General features: G+C 43.4%; 1 protein-coding gene across 2 annotated transcripts in view; it reads right to left on the reverse strand.

Annotated features, from left to right (window-relative positions):
• Window positions 1-20,483, reverse strand: part of arhgap42b (Rho GTPase activating protein 42b) — a 59,382-nt gene that overhangs the window by 33,429 nt on the left and 5,470 nt on the right. For both annotated transcript variants that reach the window (XM_076145988.1, XM_076145987.1), the window contains exons 2-3: window positions 9,722-9,817; window positions 6,395-6,456 (exon numbers count right to left, since the gene is read on the reverse strand). In XM_076145988.1, coding sequence (XP_076002103.1) covers window positions 6,395-6,456; window positions 9,722-9,817 — 158 coding nt within the window. The remainder of the gene's footprint in view (window positions 1-6,394; window positions 6,457-9,721; window positions 9,818-20,483) is intronic.

Raw genomic sequence — 20,483 nt, forward strand, 5'->3', positions numbered from 1 at the left:
GATTCATCTGTCAATCACAGTGTGCTGATGTCAAACATATCCCATCAATGTGATACATATACATGCATTTATTCTGTTTATAGTTCCACAGAAAATCATTAAATGCAGTTCTACAAAACTCAGACACAATACAGTTAACGGTCTAAAATATATGCTTACCCTGTTATGATAACAACCGCGGAAGTAAAATCTGTTTTCCTCTCCGTCCATAAAAGGCTCTCTCTCTCTCTCTCTCTCTCCCAGAGGAATACGATCATCACTGCAGAGCCACAACATCAGGGCATTGCCCTTCCACTGTTAAATGCCATCCACGCTCAGCGGCCCTGAACCTTCACAAACCATGCAGAACTAGAACCACTTTCACTCTTTTTTAGCCGCTGAAAGGGTTATCAGCAGGAGGATTATAACAGGAATCTCTTTCAAAAGATAGAATTTGGAAAGTCTTCCTGTGGAATAACACACTTGGGTAGTTGGGAAACCAATCACAAAGTGCACAAGTGAAGAGATTTCAAGCCTGAACTCCTGCCAAGCCAACAGACAATAAAATGCTTCATGCTTGACAGGGCCTGCAGAAATTGGGCTACTGGAAAGAGACTACGCCAAGCAGCCCAAGCTCCTTGGATAATATACTGTATGCTAGTTAACAATCCATATAAGAGGGGAGGTTCAATTTGAGACAAAAGTTTCCTCTCAAACCGCTTTGAAATATCTGGCTTTCAGCTGCTGTTATCAGTCTGCCGCTCTATATTTAGCTCCCTGATGCGGTCCAGATGTGAGACGGGAGCAATGGGAAGGGGGAGGGGTGGGAAAAGCGGGATCTTATTTTGGGAGAAGACTTGTTAAAAGTTTGCACCCACACAGCTTGACTGTGACAAGCCATGTTTTACTTTTCTCAAGTTATGGCTGCCACATCTGCCCTGTGTCGGAGTCCATTGGTAACAACAAAACTTCACAAATAGAGAGAGACGCCATCTGGCTCCTATTGTGGTGTCGGGACAGCCTCAGCTGGTACATGTGATGATGTTTCATAATTTCAGGATGTTATATTTCTCTTGTTGCATAATTCTTATATTTGTATGTGTTCAGCTCAGATCATTCCATTGCACATCTGCTTTGGGCCTTTGCCGCCAGATCCATGATGACACTGATAGGAAACATCCAGGCCCCAAGTCTACATACAAAAGTGTGTATGCATGTGTGTGTGTGTTTGATACACTCCATAAAAATATTCAATATCTAGTGTAATCTGAGCTCAGTCAATCATATAATGCAGAATAATGACACACACTTTTACTTGATTGCTTGAGAAAGAACCCCCCTCGTTCCTCACACACACCTGTACAAAATGTGGCAGGTTCGGCCTCCTGTTCTGACAGTGGAGGAGCCGATCATCTCCGAGATGAGATGATCAAATGAGTCACTCGGTTTGAAGCCTTCAGAGATCTTAACAGAGAGCGTTGGCTTTTGACACTGTTGCTTAGGAATGTCATTGTATGTTACACTGAAACAGCAGTCAGTAACAAGCATAAAACACAAAGAGAGAGATGGAGATGGAGAGAGAGAGAGGGGGGGGGGGGGCGATGTACAGTAAGACTCCACAGAAGTTTCTTTGTTGTTTCTCTGCATCTTTACCACAGCTAATGAATACATCGTGGGCACTGCTCCCTGAGAAACACACAAATTATTGCCACGGAAACAAAAGACCCCTGCATTCTTTTATTCCTGACGGTGTCAAACAGTTTTGTCAAGCCACGGATCGTTTGATTGAACCGGAGAAAGGAAAATACTTGTTATGGATCTGATGGCATCAAACGTGTGATTGTCCTCCCCTGCACGCTGGGAATGGAGCTCACAGTTTGGTCGTTTGCAGCTGAGATTTAATAGTTGTTTGCAGAAAGAAAAATATTCAGAATGGATCTGTGTGTCTTCTTGAGAACCAATGCCGTCTGCCTGAACGGGCATCATTAAAGCAAAGGCAGATTTAAAATGATATCGTTTCAGAGGCCGTTTCAAAGGGGACAGATTAGGTTTTTATTATTATTTCCCATTATTTTCAATAGCATGATACAGCAGGCAGAATATTGTCTAAGTTGCCAAAACGTGAGACAAACTGATGCCCGCTGCCCTGAAAGCTGCATTTAAGATCCGTCACACACACACACACACACACACACACACACACACACACACACACACACACACACACACACGCACACGCACACGCGCACACGCGCACACACACACACACACACACACACACACACACACTTTATTTTCATAAACTTTACTGAAGGTTATGAATGGGCAAGGGAACAACCCGTTCTTCCATTATTAAACTAACAGATTTAGCTGACGCAGCTTCTTTGTTTTGTGCTTATTGGCTGTTTTCTACACTCTTTTCACGTTTCCTAAGTGTAGTAGATTCTGGACACCTGTGTGTGTGTTGGTTGGACAAGCTGAGCCGCGCTGAGCAGTTGTCCGGCCGTCTCCCCCCTCCGGTGTGATGAAAATGTAAATGGCGGTGGAGGGAATAAGGTCAATTAAGAGAGTTTTCAGTGCTCAGGCTAGATGGCCCAGACCACACACACAACGCCGTGTTAATTATTTATGACGGGGCTCAATTTATGCCAGTGTGGCACTGTGTCGAGAAAAAAAAGGAAAGTAAATGAGACAGGAGCGTTTTGAAAGCTGAAACAGGGCTGTGAGTGTTGTACTGTAAGTGATGGACTTGGCTAAATGCCTAATAATCACATTGTAGACAGCCTATTACGCTGAAAATGAGCCTGAGAATGAGTACAGTGCCCTTGCTTATTAACAGATGTCACTCACAGTTTCACACTCTCAGTTGGGGGCTGGGGGAGCTGAAAAGATTGTAAAAAAAAAAAAAAATAATAATAATGGAAAAAAGTTCATGCTGTACCTCTGAAATAAAAATCCAACAAACGGCTGGGAAGGCAAAGTGCACAACCTTCTTCCTCTGCCTCTTCATATCCCTGTGATCTGGAGAGAATGTAGGAGAATGACGCAACAGGGACGTCTTACAAGCAGGTGGGGGGCATGATGGAGGGTTGTGTGTGTGTGTGTGTGTATGTGTGAGCGTGCTATGCAGAGTGTGTTTTTAGTTATTAAATCTACCACAGTTGAATGAAGTATTATAATGACCATCTGCCCCGTATTCTATAGCCTCTCTGAGTCGGCGGCTCTGCTCCTATTACTTTGCAATCATGCATTTTCTTGTATTTATGGTTTTCCTCCGATTGAGCTCGGCTGTCATTTAATTTCTGTTATCCAATTCAGCCGTGTCTCTGCTTGTCACTTTGATTTATTTGCGTTCCTGTGAGTTGAGGTTTTTTTTTTTTTTTTAATAAAGCCATGCACAAGCTGGCATTGAATTATATTTCTGTCTGTTTATATCAGGAACACACAACGCAAATAAATCGTTCAACCTGCGAGACAATGTTCTCTCTCTGCGCCCTCCGCTCAGATGATTGGACCTAAAATAGAAATGCACTCTTCTTTTGTTGAATTTACTCTAAAGGGCATGTGTGTGTGTGTGTGTGTGTGTGTGTGTGTGTGTGTGTGGTTTGAGTGCCATGTAACATTTCATTCATTTCCAAATGTGCACTCATCATCCTAGACAGCCATCAAATGTCCACCATTTACACCAGAAAGTCACAGCCACATGCCAGTGTGCAGACTGAGGCGAGGGAGAGACATGCAACACGTCACACACAGTTTACCACTCAATATGTACGTGTGTGTGTGCGTTTGGTATGTAATTACTATTTGACAACTAAAACATTAAAACAAACTAAACAAGGGCACACACACACACACACACACACACACACACACACACACACACACACACACACACACACACACACACACACACACACACACACACACACACACACACACACACACACACACACACACACACACACACACACACACACACACACACACACACACACACACACACACACTCAGTTCATGCTGTGGCCGACATGCAGCCAGTATTGGAATGTTGCCGTCAAAGCAGCATGTTGGCTGTGCGGAATAAATCACCAAACATTAGAATTTCCAAATGAATTATTCACTTCCAAAAGCTTAGATTAACACAAACAAACACTTGGCGCTTGTATTCTTCCCTTCAGAAGCTATACGCTGACCAACATTCGCCTTAGCCTTTGGCAATCTGCAGCACCGGGGGAACCATTTATGTATTAGATGAATACTTTGAGAGACGTTAGCTGTGTAAATCTATGTGGTTAATTAAATGTTATCAAGAGTATCTACCAGCTACAAACAAATACAATGAAAGGGGAGATCAGCGAGTGCAAACCTACAGGGGGGGTCACATCCATCTTGCACACACACACACACACACACACACACACACACACACACACACACACACACACACACACACACACACACACACACACACACACACACACACACACACACACACACACACACACACACACACACACACACACACACACACACACACACACACACACACACACACACACACACACACACACACACAGGGGAGTTCTGGTGACATTTTCTGCAGTTTGGTTTCCATATAAAGCTTAAAATGGGGGAAAAAGTCATTGTAATTAAGCGAATATGTGAGTAACAGAACCTGATGTGATCTTAACTTACGGGTGGTCTTTGGATGTCAGAATGATTAGTATGATGCAATACTCCATACAGGGAGAGGTGACCCACACGCTCAAAGGGCAACGCCTTCCATCATAAAACCCCGCCGTACTTTAAATGTCAGGAGGGAAATGCTCACAGTGAGATGTCACGCAAATATCAGCCTCTAATTTATGGATACGGCATCTAAAATCACCTCTATTGATAAGTGCAGGGGTCTATATAAGTCTATGAACATATACATATGCACAGCAGGAATAACAGGCAGGTTCCTTTACACCTTATAGGAGCTATATAGGTTAATAACAATTATTCTCAGAATGACCTTCAGTTTCAGAGTGCGAGCACTAAAAAGCTGCAGTTCTGCCTCCGTCATTTAAGTATCAATCATAAACGTCTGGGCTACTTCGTAATAAGCAAACGGACTGATTTCATTTGCATATTAAACCCTGGACTGATGTCATATTTGCCCCCGAGTCACTAATAAATATCACTTTCTGACAAAGAATAATCCTTAATTAATTTCAGCACAGAATTAACGGTATAATCATCGAGCTGTGGAACTCGTGAGCGTGTTCTTCGGCCGTGTGTGGAAGATTAATGTGTGGAATGAGTTATCGTAGATTTTCCAAGGTGGAGCTGAATTGTCTCTTTCTGATCGATATCCAGTGGAAAATGTGTCAAAACAGTTTCACACTCATATTCAACTGTAGTAAGTCACAAAATGTGGTGAGAAATGCGACGGTCCCATTTTCTTTTTTAGCGTTTAGTCATTTTAAGGGGGGTAATTCTGTGTGGAACCTCCCTCTGTACTGCACGTCTAGTTAATCTGCACCCAGTCAGCAGAGTTGCAGCCTTGTTATCCGAGCCTCAGTTGAAGCAATTTGTTGCTATATTTTCTACAACGTGCATAACAACCTCCACAGACTGGGGGGGAGAAAAAAGAAAAAGAAAAAAAAGAAAAGCTTGAGCTCGATAATCCATCACAAACAACATGAAGTCTTAATTGGTTTTTGTCAAAGTTTCTAGCACTGTTTCCTCGTGCTCCACTCCGGCATTCTCGCAGCTCTGTGTACATGATGTGATGCTCCATTTACCATCAATCATCTGACAGACACAGGAGAATATGCCGTCTGACTAACTGTCCCGCTGTCACATCCCTCCTTAACGCCTCCTTCACATTTGCACACTCCTGACCTGCTGGACCAGAGACTTCTACCTTATGTCAGTGATATACAGTATAATCCTTTCCTTTTTGGATAAATAACTGAATGACAGTCTTTAATTAAATGAGGAAAAACAGCAATGACTGATAAACAGCGTTTCGTGCGGTAACTCTCTGCGCCACGTCGTTTTCGCTCAAAGCTGACAGCAGTATATCCTCAGCATCATTAGGTGCCTTTGAGGGGTGTTCGGCTCATTTTCATCCATCAAAACTTGATTTTGGCAGCAGCCCACAAACTGTACATCATGCAAGGGAGGAAAGTTATTTTCTATGCCAGCTGCTGTAAAATGTTACGACATGGCTGTGTTTGAAAGCATAATGTTTGGATTTGGATTTTGTTTGAGTAAATCTGAAATGATTTGTTTATAGCTTCTGCAGCAGGGAGACTTTCCACGGGGATTTGTCTTCTTTCAAGGTCACAACCAATAAAGATCTATGAGTAAATATACTGATTTTGCAAATGATATTCTTAGTTATTCTTTATCTTTATCTTACCAAGCGTCTTCTCTCTTCTTCAACAGTAGTCAGCAGCTGGGAGAACTCTTTGAATGACTGGGCTGAAACACAAAGAAACGTTCCTTGTTATTAAAAAGGGAAATTTCTCGAAAAAACCCAACAACAACAACAATGCATCAATGTGTATAACAATCATGCACAATGTAGTCGCCATCAAGCAAATCCACCGCGATTACAGCGTTATCGTATTAAGCCGATTAGAAAACGATGTAAGAAAAAAAAAGAGCAAGCGTCAGTGGTGCAGTCGTTAAGCATCAGCTGTTGCGGTACTTGGAGCCTTGCAGCGTGGCGTTAAAATGTTTATAAGTGCTGCGGCCCCAGAGCTTTTTCAGCGCAGCACATTTTAAAAGCTAATAAAATCATGCAGCTGTTCACAACACAATACTTCAGCTCAACCAAGTCCACTGATTGCTTCCCCTTTATTCTCCCCTCACCTGCTCGGCTCTACAGTACGATATAGAGTCACCTGGCGGGAGAGACCTATGTGCTAGGGATAGGTTCGCGCCATCTGTGCTGTAATACTTCAAAAGCTTATATTACGGTCAGCATACAGTACGTCCAACCTTATCTGCCAGACAATCCCGCCTTTACAGCCTCACAGCTTCATTAAATACCGGGCCAGACGCCGTGACACGGGGGCCGACCCACGGCGGCTACACGGCGTGTCCAGGCGTTTAGCTAAGGTCCGGCCGCACTGCTTACCAACACGGTAACGTCATTATCTGCCACGACGGCCTGGCACGGAGAGCCCATGCATCATCCCAGACACTTTGGTCCATTTACACACCAAAGCTTTTAAAGAGCAGGGAGCAACGATTTTGTGCCAGTGATCCTGCTGGCAGCCTCGCCTCCTATTAACGCCACCAGCTCCTTTATCAACGGCGCAAACCTCTCAGGGGGTAAAGGGCACAGCTGGAGCCGCTGATGGGACAAGATTAGACTCTGAAGAGAGGAAATGGGTGTCAAAGTGAGGTTACAGCTTGCATATCATTCACTAGTAAATGGGGAGAAAGGCAACAGAGCTGATAAATCACTGGGAAATATTAAATGAGTATTATAGGAGGGATAAATATTCAGTGGAGGACGTTATGTAAATAAAAGCCTGAATGACAAAGTGCAGATATAGATCACTGCATGTGTATTTAAAGCAGATAAGTGCAGTAAGACAGGTTTCCTAAGGTGCATGTGTGTCGATGCTGCTACCTCCTCTGGTACTAGTAGAAGAAGAAGAGTATTATTATTGTAAGTATTATCATTTGTAGTAGTTCCCATTCAAAATCTACTTTTATAAACCTTATGTGATTTGACCAAATACAAAATTCTTCTTCTTCTCTACAGCCAAACCCCCCATTTCTTCATCCATTTATATGTGAAATACTTCTTTGCAAACAAATTTCATAAATGTAATGCAAAGCCAGAGCAATGTTTAAGTAACTCTTCTCAAATGTCAGCATTGGTACTTTTATAATCGGTCTTCTAACTGAGCAGGTGTGTGTGGTGCGTGTTTCAAAGGAAGCCTTCCTTCCTGCCTGATATTTGCTCTGCCGTTGCTTCATCAGGCCGGTTCCACTCCAGAGAAACCCCCAGCTGCACATGGAGACTAAAGGATTGACCTTCTGAGAGAGGAACGCCTAACTTTTCTAACAATTTAAATTTCTATAGCCACATCAATCTTTTGGCCCCATTGATTCGTAGATAACTTGTGTGGAATGTGAATGTCACAGCGGGAAGTCATAGAGCAAAATCAATACAAGGTCAGGTGACCCTGTCTGGCAGAGCGTACAGGATCCCCCCGCGTTAGGAGGGGAAGTTGGGAGCATCAAAGTGAAGTATTGCAATAGTCCATCAAAATCATGGCTGGCATTCATACAGGGGTCCGGCCATGTCAGTCAGAAGTCTCTTTCACTCGTTGATGACAAGATTGATTTCATTTTTTTGCTCCAATAGTAATCTTGGCCTTTTCTCACCGAGACGGCGGAGGAACACAGTCGTGTCAGGGAGAATTTCATTTCGCTTTGGGTCGATATCAAGCAGTTAAACTCAATTCCATCGCAGAAACAGCAGACGCGATGCACTTTAGTGTCATCAATTGGTGTTTTGCAGATAGGAGTCATTTCAGACATGCACACATTATCACACAGGCAATCTCTGGACCACTATTTGTCCTCATGTTGCATCCAGAGAGGTCCTGATTATTCAGTCAAATGAATTCATCACTGGCTGCATTAGGCGGTGATAAAACGCTTCCTAACAGATGCATGTGCTTCTGTTATGGGAGCCTGTTTGACTGTGCCAGTGGTTTGAGATATAAACACTGGACGGGTCCAACTGGGTAACAGGTGGACGGCTAAATATCCATTGTTCAATCTGAGATCAACATCACTCACGATCGTAGGCCAAGGAAGAGCCGCACCGCCGCAAATTAAAGCGGGCTCGGTGCTAATGAGGCTTTGGGTTCGGGTGCAGAGTTTCCCAACGAGCGTAATTGGTCTCCTGCACCCCGAGTCTTTCATGCAGCCTGTGCAGCTTTGTGAGAAAAAGGGACTGTTCATTACACATTCACATGAACATTACAGCCTCATGTAGCGGAGGTCGGAATCCAGTCTAGCCCACACAGATGGACAGTAATTCAGCGGTCTCCAGCTCCACAGAATGAAAGAGTCAAGCTGGGGATAATGAGCAGTGCGTAGGAGAAAAAAAAAAAAAAAAGGAGCTGAAGAAGAGGCCAGACTGGGAGTCCTGCCCACTGGAGCCGGAGAAGCCCTCTGCACAGCTGCTTTCATATTCCGTTTGCTGCTATGAGGTTCGCACCCCATTAATCTCTGACACTGATCACAATTAGTCACTTTGATCGTATACGGGCTTAAAAGGATAGAAAGTATAAGCATCATAAGCAAATCAATAGCATTAATTATACATGCAAGGCGGACAGCTTTAAGGTCTATGTTCATGAAGCCAAATCCTATTCGAGGAATTTGCCTCGTATGCTAAACTTCGCCCGGCAGAAGTTCCCACTGAGATCGCTCGTGTCTTTCCCGTTTCTGCGAACTGCAACTCGTGTGAGATTCCACAAAGAAACCCGCATTCTGACTGCCGGGTCCTTGGCCAGAACACGAGCTCTAATGCCACATCGGAGGAGTGCAGCCAATTATGTGCAACTACCTCCCAAAAGGCTCCATATGGAAGAGTCTGAAGGGGTCACGGGTTTAGGTGACAATCCAACTAATTGGGAACAGCGGAGAGAAAGGAGATGAAACGCTGAGTGGAGAAAGATCAAGTCTCCCGGGTAAGTACAAATTAACTTACCGATGTTCACCTCATCATCTGTCTCTGCATCACCTATGCACTCAAACTGGAACTCCTGCAGGGACTGGGAGAACTTCTGGACTGCGGCAGAGAGATCTGGAAAGGAGAGGGAGTGCACATGAGAAACAAAACACTGCTGTGTAGCACAAGTAAAAGTACAGTCAGTCATTGTACTATTTTCCACTCAGCGTGAGCAGTGGTGCAGCAGAAAAGGAGATTAGAGGCAGAACGACCCTCTTTAAATGGCCTATCCGCTGATCACCAGCAGCCACACCCTTCTGTCAAACAAAATGACACAGTAGACACAACAGAACTCCACTGTAATGATGTTTACTGCGTTCCAGGAGTTAGTTTGCGAGCGCCTGCTGCGACTTCAGACACACCTCCCGAATTATCCGCAAATTGCTGCTGATAATTCACCAGAGAGATCGTCTGCTGTCACACTCGGCACAGAATGCACTTGCAAATACACTTCTGCACTTATTTGTGGCATGAAACAGATAACTGATCAGAAAACTGGTGCAGAAATGCCACCAACATCATCTCCAGATATATTTAACCACAGAGATACGTTTGGAGAAGGTTAACACTTGGATTCGTGTGATAAACGTGTTTGTATATGCAAGACACCCGGCCTATACACAAGAGAGATAACTTCACTGAATGAATTAATCAGTATTTAATAGATGTTATAGCTGATAAACATATTGTTTTCGTAAACCCTCTTATATCTGAGAACAACAAAAAAGCTCAACTTCTTAAAAAAGTTTCACTGCACTAATTAAAATTACAACAACACAACACAATTAACAGAAATGTCTCACTGCCAACCACAAATAAGCTTCTCAAGTCGGCACAAGTCAGAAATACAAAAACAATCAAAATAGACCTGGCAAGATCTCTATCGTCTTGTTTACTTTGTGTTCCCTCTGCAGGTGGATGACTTCATGTTACTTATCCTTATTTGCTTCTCTATGCTTTTTTTAAAACAAGTTCAACAGCCTCACGCTCACTGTCAAGTCACCTGATGCTGGTTACAATTAAAATAAGACAAAATAGTGGAATGGAATTGTTTTCTTGACTTATATTTGCGTGGTTATCTTTATAATCTTTATATCAGAGATCACAGACGTGTAGGAAAGTGCCTGATCGACACAGGAACACATTCACAGGTAGACAGATCGCATCAGGAGGGAGAGAAATGAAGATGAGCCACATGTCGTGTGCCATGCATGAATCATCTGTCACTCTTTTGTTGTTATTATGAAACCCAGTAAATTGCATCTTATCCCAGTTCCATAAAGGTTAGCACAGGGGTCTGCAGTGTAGCACTTTGGAGTGTATTGAAGTTGAAAGTAATATTTCACGAGTGAATCTCCTGTATTCAGTGGAAGCTTTGAATGTTCCAGAAATCATCGGAACCGATGGTTACAAAGGATAGTTGAGATTCTTAAATACTCTGACATTTGAGCCAACAGCCCACACAGCTTCACACAGACACACAGACACACACACACACACGGTGTTCACATATCCATTGTTGACAGTGAGCCACTAATTGCTTCTCCCTCACTTTCTTCTCTCAATCACAAGGATGTCTAGAACGCAAAGACGCGTGAAAGTAATAGACAGTGGGAGAAAGCACAGAGTTTCACACATCTAGATCACTAGATGAATACTGTACTCTCAGCTCAGCAGGAACTTAATTAGATGCTATAACATCCTTATCTAGGGTAAGAAAGGACCTTAACTTATTAAGACGGGACTGCATTGAGAGGTGATATCGATACCCTGAGCACCTGGTGTGTGTGTGTGATCAGAAAGCACCTTGTAAACACCTTGAAACACAACACACTCTTGTACAACAGCCCCACAAACTACAGCCACAGCAATTACCACTGGATTCAACCAATTTCACACAATTTAAGCACAAACTTGGATAAGAGTCAAAACTCGGTCGCAGCACATTTCTAACTTGACGATTGATTTTCTAGAACCGGTATTATTACAGCATCTTGTCCAAATAAGTGTCTTTGTAACTTTTACAGATCCTGCTGTGACAATCCAACATACCAAATTAAAAAACGGGTCTTAAAAGCTCAACAAAAATCAATGCACTCATCTTCCAGACACATTAATTGGATAAGAGTCTGCTAAAAAAAGAAAGAATGCTATTGTACTTTGAAACAAGAGATGACTGGTAGAGAAGCCACAGATTTTAAAGGCTGTTAAAGTCAGCTTACCTCTGAATGAGAATTTCTGAAGTTGAAACCGTCTGCTGCCCTGAGAGCGACTCAGAGGAAACTTCCAAGAGACAAACTGTGCCAAGGCCGCGCTCCTATCAGTCCTGCTTTGACTCCAAAGCTGCTGATTTCAGATCAATACCCAGCTGCACTTGTCTGGATGGCCTCACGGGACCATCAATAATGGATGATCTTTTAGCTCTGAATTTCAGACCGGCCCCGACCTCACAGAACAAATCTTTACTTGTATTTCTCCCCGAGTCCAATAAGTCGAAAATAAAGTATTTTTAGAAAGAAAATCCACTACTGAACCGCTGAATGCTGCTTCAATACATTCATACAACTGACTCATTGAAATTGATAAGTTAGGCATAATGGCAGTGTTATGCAGATTTAGAGTGGATATTCAATTTATTTAGCGGTCTACACTTTAAATTCTACAATGCTTTGATGATCCAGAGCCATAATTGGAGGACAGTTGGGCCTTGGGGGAGGTATGCACTCAGCACCAACGATGCCAGCCAGTCCCGTGACCTAGAGAGAGAGTGTGTAGGCTTGGACGTGGCGTGTAATCCCCCCCACAGACGTCGGTGACCAGTAGGAGTTTCACCTACAGTGGCAGTCAGGAGCTTCACACTCAGCCTGCAGATGTTTGAGCAACGGAGCCTTGGATTAACTTCAAATAACCAAAGAGCTGAGATTCCTTTTGAATCCAGTTGCTAATTGGCTTTATGTGCAAACGCGACAAATGCACCGTCGGCTGTGGACAATGTTTAGTCAACACTTAAATCATGGCCCGGGGAAATACTTGAATCTAACTGGCTGGAAGGAGCATTGCCTTTATATCACCGCTCTAAATTAAAGCGATAAATGTGTCCTAAGTGGATGATTTCAGCCATAGCACGGTGTCATAAAATAGCTTAAAGAAATAGGCTGCGCAGGTCCTGTGGCTGCAAACGCTGGAACTGCACAAGTAAATTATCTAAACGCACGCATGAATAAACATTTACCTTATTTTAATGAAGATGGCGCTCAAGATAATTTAAGGGAGCAGCAGTTAATACCTTTAGAACCGGCCACAAATTTCCCTGTCCCTTTGCTCCTTCATAACGAGCCAAGAAGCCCGAGTAGAAACCAATTAGAAGTTATCACGAGAACAAGTGACAAAGATGAACGGAAGAGGAGGAGAATAAATAAAGATAAATTAACATCCTAAATCTCTTCACCTTAGGCAAGCGGCCAAGGAGGCAGAATCTCTCCGACACAGCCGAGGATGTATATCAGCGTCCAGGTTTGTGTTATCTTGGTTAATATGTCAGCACTTACTGAAGGCGCTCGGCACACTGCTGATTAAAGTCCTGCCTTCAAAAATTTTAAACCCTGAGCACAGACTTCATGTAGCTTCAGACGACGGGAAATGTATTTTTGGCCTTCACGCCGCATTGTAAAGAAACGAGGCCTAAATGTCAGATCACCTCGAGAAAAGGCTGGAATATATCCTCCTCAGTTTGATCGTTAAACAAAGAAAAAAACACACACACACACGCACACAGATCTGAACCGATGCAGAGTTATTTTTATTAGACTTTGCACACCGTCGAAAAAAAAGAGAATAAAAAAGCTGGAACTAAAAAGGATATATGGTGAGAAACTATATAAAAAGACAAGAAATGAAAACAACATCAAGTAAATGTTTCCCTTTGCAATAGCGCTGGCGGTAAGTCGCTGCTCCTGGGTCAGGGAGTCGGCGCCAATTTACCACTGATCTGGGGCTTTGGTCGGCAATATCCACAAATGATTGCTGAGTGGAAAATTGGAACTGGCGTCGTCTGAACCCGGCCTGAGACACACAACCCTGATAGCTGCAAGTTTTAGTGCCGTTACTGCTGCAAATTATTCAAAGAGGGAAATATTTTATGCGAAAAGAATTCAGAAAGAGTGACGGTGCAGACACACACACACACACACACACACACACACACACACAGTAAGGGTTGTTTGTGTGCTGCAGGAAGTACTGGAGCGTGTGTACAGTATGTATACGTGTAAACATACACAGTGCTCATATGCAGCCCTGATTATAGGTAAATATCATTGTTTACACTTCTAACAACAGGCCTGTCATGTCATTACTAACTATGACAGTGATGACAGGAAATAACAGGGAGGAGGTGTTATGGCTGCAGCACAGGGACGTAAAGAAGCAGCAGCCAGGGCAGGACAGATAAGCTTCCATGCAGAGAGGAAAGAAAGAAAGGAACAGAAGGAGGGAAAGAAAGCAGAGACTCGGTGCTTTTCCTCATATTTCACTCTCCTGTTCCTCATCTCCTGTGACAGGAGCCGAGATTTTCTGCATTCTGCTGTGAGCGTGAGCAGTGAAAAAGCGCTGTGCTGTTCAGAGACGTAATAAAAGGAAAGAAGCATAACTCTGATAAGGTCTGAATCGCAGGATGGTATTTACCTTGTGGAGTATTACTCCGGGATAAGAAAAGAAAAGCTACTGCAGCCAAAGTTACAGGAATAACAAAGGGAACAAAGACTACTTTCTGAAGTTTTGACTCATTAATCCACTATTTATACTGGCGTCTTGAAATAGTGCCGTGTTATCTTAGCCTGCATGCAGATTTCACCTGTTTGAAACATTTCTCACACGGCAGGAAGCAGAAAGGGGATATTGTGTTGCATCATTCACAGTGGATTTCATCAAAGTGAGAAGCTTTGACCATCCAGCCAAGACCAAAACTGCATCGAGCCGCTCGCCCGGTTAGTGGCCAGCGTTTCAGATGTGAGAGAAGACCACGGCTGTCAGTCACCACACAGCAGAGCCCCCTGGGTACACCCTTTATCTCGTCTCCAGGGCAACCACATACTACCGCATTCCAACGGCTGACAACCCCTGACAAAACACAGACAACACTGGCGGGGAATCTGCAGTTTCCTTGCAAACTGCCTTGAATGTATACCTAATTCAGCAGCAATGAGGGCATAAATTATTGTAGTGGAACGCATAAACTCTCTGAGATCTAGATTTCCATAGCAAAGGCTTATGAATCCACAAATCTGGGGCCTGGAGGGGTGAAGTTCTAGCTGACATTTTTTCGGCATATTTTTCTATTGTCGTACTCTAAACCCCCTTTTGGCTTTCAATATTCAAATGAACATGGGGGAAAAATCTCAGAAATGGCATTTTTGATCAACATCACGCACAAATTACTGTTTATTTTTAGTATCCAGTGATCAATTGGCTATGATTTGGATTGAAACCTTAAATCAATCACTACAGCAAAATAAAGATATGAAAATGAGAAAAGAATTAAACCAAAGTATTTTGTTTTTCTACTTGATAGTTGACTGAAACAATTGACAGATGATTTGTTTGAGAAAAATGGGAAAAACTACTTTCACAAATTCACAAATGCCAAGACCCCAGAACTTTACAGATGCTGTGCTGTCAAAGGCTCCGCTTCAGTCAGGAGGGAATTTTCATGTTGTTTATTGTTTATAAATAAAAGAACTGCTTGTGCATTACTGCCTTGAATGTATACAAGACTTTCAAATTCTTCAAAGCCCTTGATGAGAATCACTTGAACACGGCAGCGTCAAGATGTTGCGAGTGTCTCCCAACACTGCGCATCCCTGGTGGAGCTTATGGTTATGAAGTGTCAGTCAAACTATCTGTCCAGGGAATTGTAACTGTAGTCATACAGAGCGCTAATGATAACAAACAAACAACGAAGTAAACAACAAACCCACCCTGACAAACTTAAGCCACAGGGGGGTTTTAACTATGCCAAACTACAGGCAGTTACTTTATAGTTTCACCATCACACCAGCATTGCAACCAGATGAAGAGCATTGCAGCAGAGTTCTTCATACATCAGACCCAAACAGATTGAGAAGTCGCAACCCACTCACACGCTCCATCTCCTCTCTCTGGACCATCAAGCTATCAGACGACGCGGCTGAAGCTTTGGTCAGCTCTCTTGCAGTTTAAGACAAGATTGCTTAAATGTTTGGTATTAGAGTTGTCAAACAAGGACAAATCTGATCATTGTTCCAGCTTATTTTGCCTTCCTAAAGAGACAGAAACACACAGCTCTGGGCTCCTAACGTGCCGTATAAACAGAAGGTGTTTGGCTGACGAGAACATGTTGAGGCGCGCTGGAAGATCCGCAGCATGTAGTTTTGTTCCACCTCTCTAATATTTGACAGACACGCTCATCACAGTATACAAAACAGCTGTGACTAAAAGCAATGAATAAACAAACTATAGCAGAAACAAATAGCAGCATTAACACTGGCTGAGGAGAGACAAACATGAACCACAGTTAAGGTGGAATAATAGCTAGACGTTCCATTCTGGGTCTGAGAAAGGGTTACAGGTCAGCATGGAGGACTGAGTCTCTGGAGCAGGGAGATCCTATCTCCTCAGGAGATCCCTGACTGATGAGGCGATCCCTGACCATGCATGCACTGGAGCTGGTTTGGTCCTATTAAGGCATTAGATGGAAGATTAGAGTGGAAACATCATTTTAAATGGCTTTCGTTGCTGTAGTAAGGCCTGCTGCTACTGATTCATGGACGGAGAAAGAGGAGACATTGTGAAGTAGCAGACGAGAAAATATTTGAACTCATTGTACCTTGGATGTGAATACAAACACTCTGGACTGCGGTACATTCACAGGACCTGACCTTGGCAGTGAATACACTCCGGGTTTGTCAGTATCTTCAACTCATTCATTTCCAAAGTGATTCACAGTATGAGCTACTCGCCTTACATGTTTTCAGATGATGTACAAGGCTTTAGAAAGTAACATTTCCCAATGCCACTAAGTGTAAGTAGTCGTTGTATGTGATTTCACTGCTGTCAATGTTCTCAGGGGATTCAATACAAGACAAATTAGTGCATGAAATTGAGGCTTTTCATAAAAGCAAGAGAGCATTCAAAAATGATTTGTGTTCAAAGGCTGAACATTTACGCTTCCTCTTTACACAATACACCCAACAAATAAGAGTTTCTCTTTAGTATTCACAAGGTGCACAGCCACCGTTTGCCATACATCTACTCACTGAGGCAAACAAAAGCAAAAACAAGCCGCAACAAAGACCTTTTTGTTGTAGACGTAGTGCCAGTGTAGCGCAACCCGGAGCTGAGAAACACCAGAGCTACTTTATCTTTTCAGTAAGACGAGGCTGATTTGAGATGAGAAGGTCTTCAAAGGGGGAACACTTCTATACACCCTGCTTAACGAGAGACAGGGGATGTCTTTGATGCAACAGTAGGGTGCAATCTGCCACTTTGATTCCATTTGGAGGGATTGTAACGGGGGGGAACAACCCTCAAGGTAAGGCCTCATCCTCCAGCTTACGATAACATTCGTCTGTCAGCCACCCAGCAGGGGTGGAAGCGGAGCTGTCTGAGGAGAGCCAACCAGACGCGCCACTTCCATTGCATACTGAACACTTCCCACCGCCACACTAGACCTAAAACAATGCCTTGCCTAATAACGCCACAGGTTTGTTGTTAAAGTAGCTGGCAGACTTCACACTTGGCAGGTGGTCAACTCGCTAACAAATTCTTAACCCTGAATGAAAAAATAAATTTGTGATGCCATCAAACTTTGAACTGAAGTTCATCTTGCATCTGTGCCCCAGAGGGAGGAATAACTCTGGCCAGGTGCTATGAAAGCGTAAACACAACAAATACGAGCGTTCAGCCTTAAGGTGCTCCGACTGGACAGAAAGCTGATTTCTAATGATCCTCATGTAAATCATGTCTATGGCCGTTGGAGTGTTCTGGGGGCTGTACGGACAGCAGCAAAAACAAACTCTGGGCTACGACTCTGGATGTATGAAATGTGTGTGCGCGCTCAGTGAACACGTGTGTGTGTGTGTGTGCGCAACTTCCCCATCGATTCTAAAACTTACCAACACCTGCAGGTGTTCTCTCCCTTTCCCCCAGACTCCCTCGTTCTCGCTCTTGATACACAGCGAGTTAGAGACTATTGCGCTGGACAACTTTGTACTTGGGATGAACCTGAACTTATTTGCTTCTTTCCATCGATTCCATTCTTACATTTGAGCCTTAAGTATTGTAAAAACCAGTGCTGACTAAATTACAAACTTAGCAGATTCCTCCATCGCTAGAGCCAAAACACAGGTTTTACTACGATGGTATCAACACAAAGATACTATATTTCACCCCAGCTTGAGAGGATGTCAACCTGAAGAAAACAATCACCCCATTTCTGCAAATTAAGCTTTTCTTGGTATATCACAAAACAGATCATTCATGATAAGAATGTGACCTGGACGTACACGCTACGCCTACACACCCATTATTCCTCTATATCGGTGCATTGTTCTCAGCTATCTACATAGACTGAAGATTGAAAACAGGAGCCGTGCGTCTTTGATGTGAAGCTGAAGCAAAAGCTGCAGCCGGTTCTTAAACCCTCAAGAAAAAGATCAGTTATTAGTCCTTCAATACTGCAGTAATGAAAAAAGTCAAACAGGCCAGCCTACACCATTTATCACAAAGTCTACAGCTGTTAGACTGAGCTGAGGGAGATTTCTTCAGACGGGCTAAGACACAGATAAAACGTCTCACACAGGCGTTGACAAAGAGGCAGCTGCTCTCAGCCTCACACAACCCTCAGAAAAGAGGTCATCATCTCCAAATTCTACTATTTGTTGCAACAGCGCTTTCAAAAAAGGACTTGTACTTTTTTTTATGAGAACTCTTGTTACCGTTATAGCAGCGAGTACAATAAACCTGAACACATGTCCAAGAATGAAGAAGAAAGACGTGTAAAGTAAGTCTAAACCCTCTATTCCCCAAACACTTCATAATAAAGCTTGGAGGTTCATTCTTGGCGAACAGACGATGGCCTTTCATGCAGCAATAAGCTTGGTGCATCAGCACAACCGCCGCCTGCTTCCTGCTGCACGTTGCCTTTGCCCATCCCCCTCCTGTGTCGCCAGGCAAGATGGCGGACAGCGGAGCGGCGAGTTTGGCCGAGGAGGTAAACGTGCTAGATGCTCACAAGGTCGCACTGCGTCAAAGTTTGGACGTGATTCACTTCATCACAGATCGGTTGGAGGTCATGTTGAACTACTACAGACTCATGGTAGAGTCATAAAGTAAATAAACCTTACTGTACACTACTGTATAACGCTGGAGGATGGAATTTACATCGCAAATATTTACAGACTGTATTTTGCGGCTCAGGCAGCAGAACGTGATTTGCTTGTAGAGAGAGATTTAGACACCAGGTGGACCAAGCAACGGGTGAACAAACACACTGTGATGACCTATCAACTCTTACTAGTATAATCTGCTGGTGGTTATAATTGGTTAATATTAATGGAAGGTTCATGCATGTCAACTCAACTGTGTTTTCAGGTAGTTTCCACTGTGGCTATGCGCCTTAATAGGATTCAGCAGTTATCTGAAGAGACATGAAACATTCTCTAACCTGAGTGTGAGGAGACTGCATGCAGAGGTGGTTTATGATGTTGTTTAGAATGTTTACATGCTCAAGAGTATGCATACTCTGAGTTATGCCAATTTCTATCTCATTAAGGTTTACACATGAAGAGGTGGTGCATAATCAAAGTTCAAACATGCATTTTAAGGTATTGAGTTGAGCAATGAGCTCTCTGGGTGATTATCCTCCATGGTTCTGTCTTGGCTCGGTTCAGACTGCAGAGAGCCACGATGTGACTCAGTATTGAATGATGGTGTTTTAGTAAATTGGCCAAAATTGGGATTTAAATCTGAATCATGTCCATCTGAAGGGAATAATTGAATCCCTGAGTATGCGGGTCTCGACTAAAGAGGCGAGAGGCGCATCCAAGCACACGGCAGATGATTGTGGGCATGAGAATGGTGTGCGTGGTGTGACAATCATGTTGACTGACAGATTAACAACAGAGTACTTCACAACAGAGCTCAATCTGGAGTCTAACACATTTCCTCTGCGCCATCTGAAGGGAGGCAGCTTTTAGGAATACAACTTCTAATCCTTTAATCAAAATCTGCTCACAAAACACCAGAGTCCCCTTCAGCGCCGCTCGGGCGCCGCTCGCCGCTTTGCTCGGCTTTATTGCTAAACAAGTCACATTACGTACTCCTGTATTTCATTTCCATTACAAGAGCTCAAATTCATCAGAGCAGTCAAAGCTGCAGCAACACAATATAAATGGTATAATCTTGCACTACACACTGCCTGCCTAACGGTCACAGTTCGACAGACACAGAGAAAACACACACACACACGCACAAACACACACACACACACACACACACACACACACACACACACCGTAACAGCATGATGTCAGGCCAAATGCTATCTGAGGGAGGATGGGGGATGGTTATACAAGCGTGTTTACAGGACACTTCCTGTGGCTGAGCCTTTGGGAGCATCATCTGTCCTCAGACAAACAAACACGGCCGGTTCCCAAAGCTACGGCGAATCACTTTCCACGAGAGCCTGTCATGTATTGATTTAAAA

Source organism: Genypterus blacodes, unplaced genomic scaffold, assembly GCF_046128005.1.
Source record: "Genypterus blacodes isolate CSIRO-AG114 ecotype Tasmania unplaced genomic scaffold, CSIRO-AGI_Gbla_v1 ptg000032l_1, whole genome shotgun sequence".
Taxonomy (NCBI): domain Eukaryota; kingdom Metazoa; phylum Chordata; class Actinopteri; order Ophidiiformes; family Ophidiidae; genus Genypterus; species Genypterus blacodes.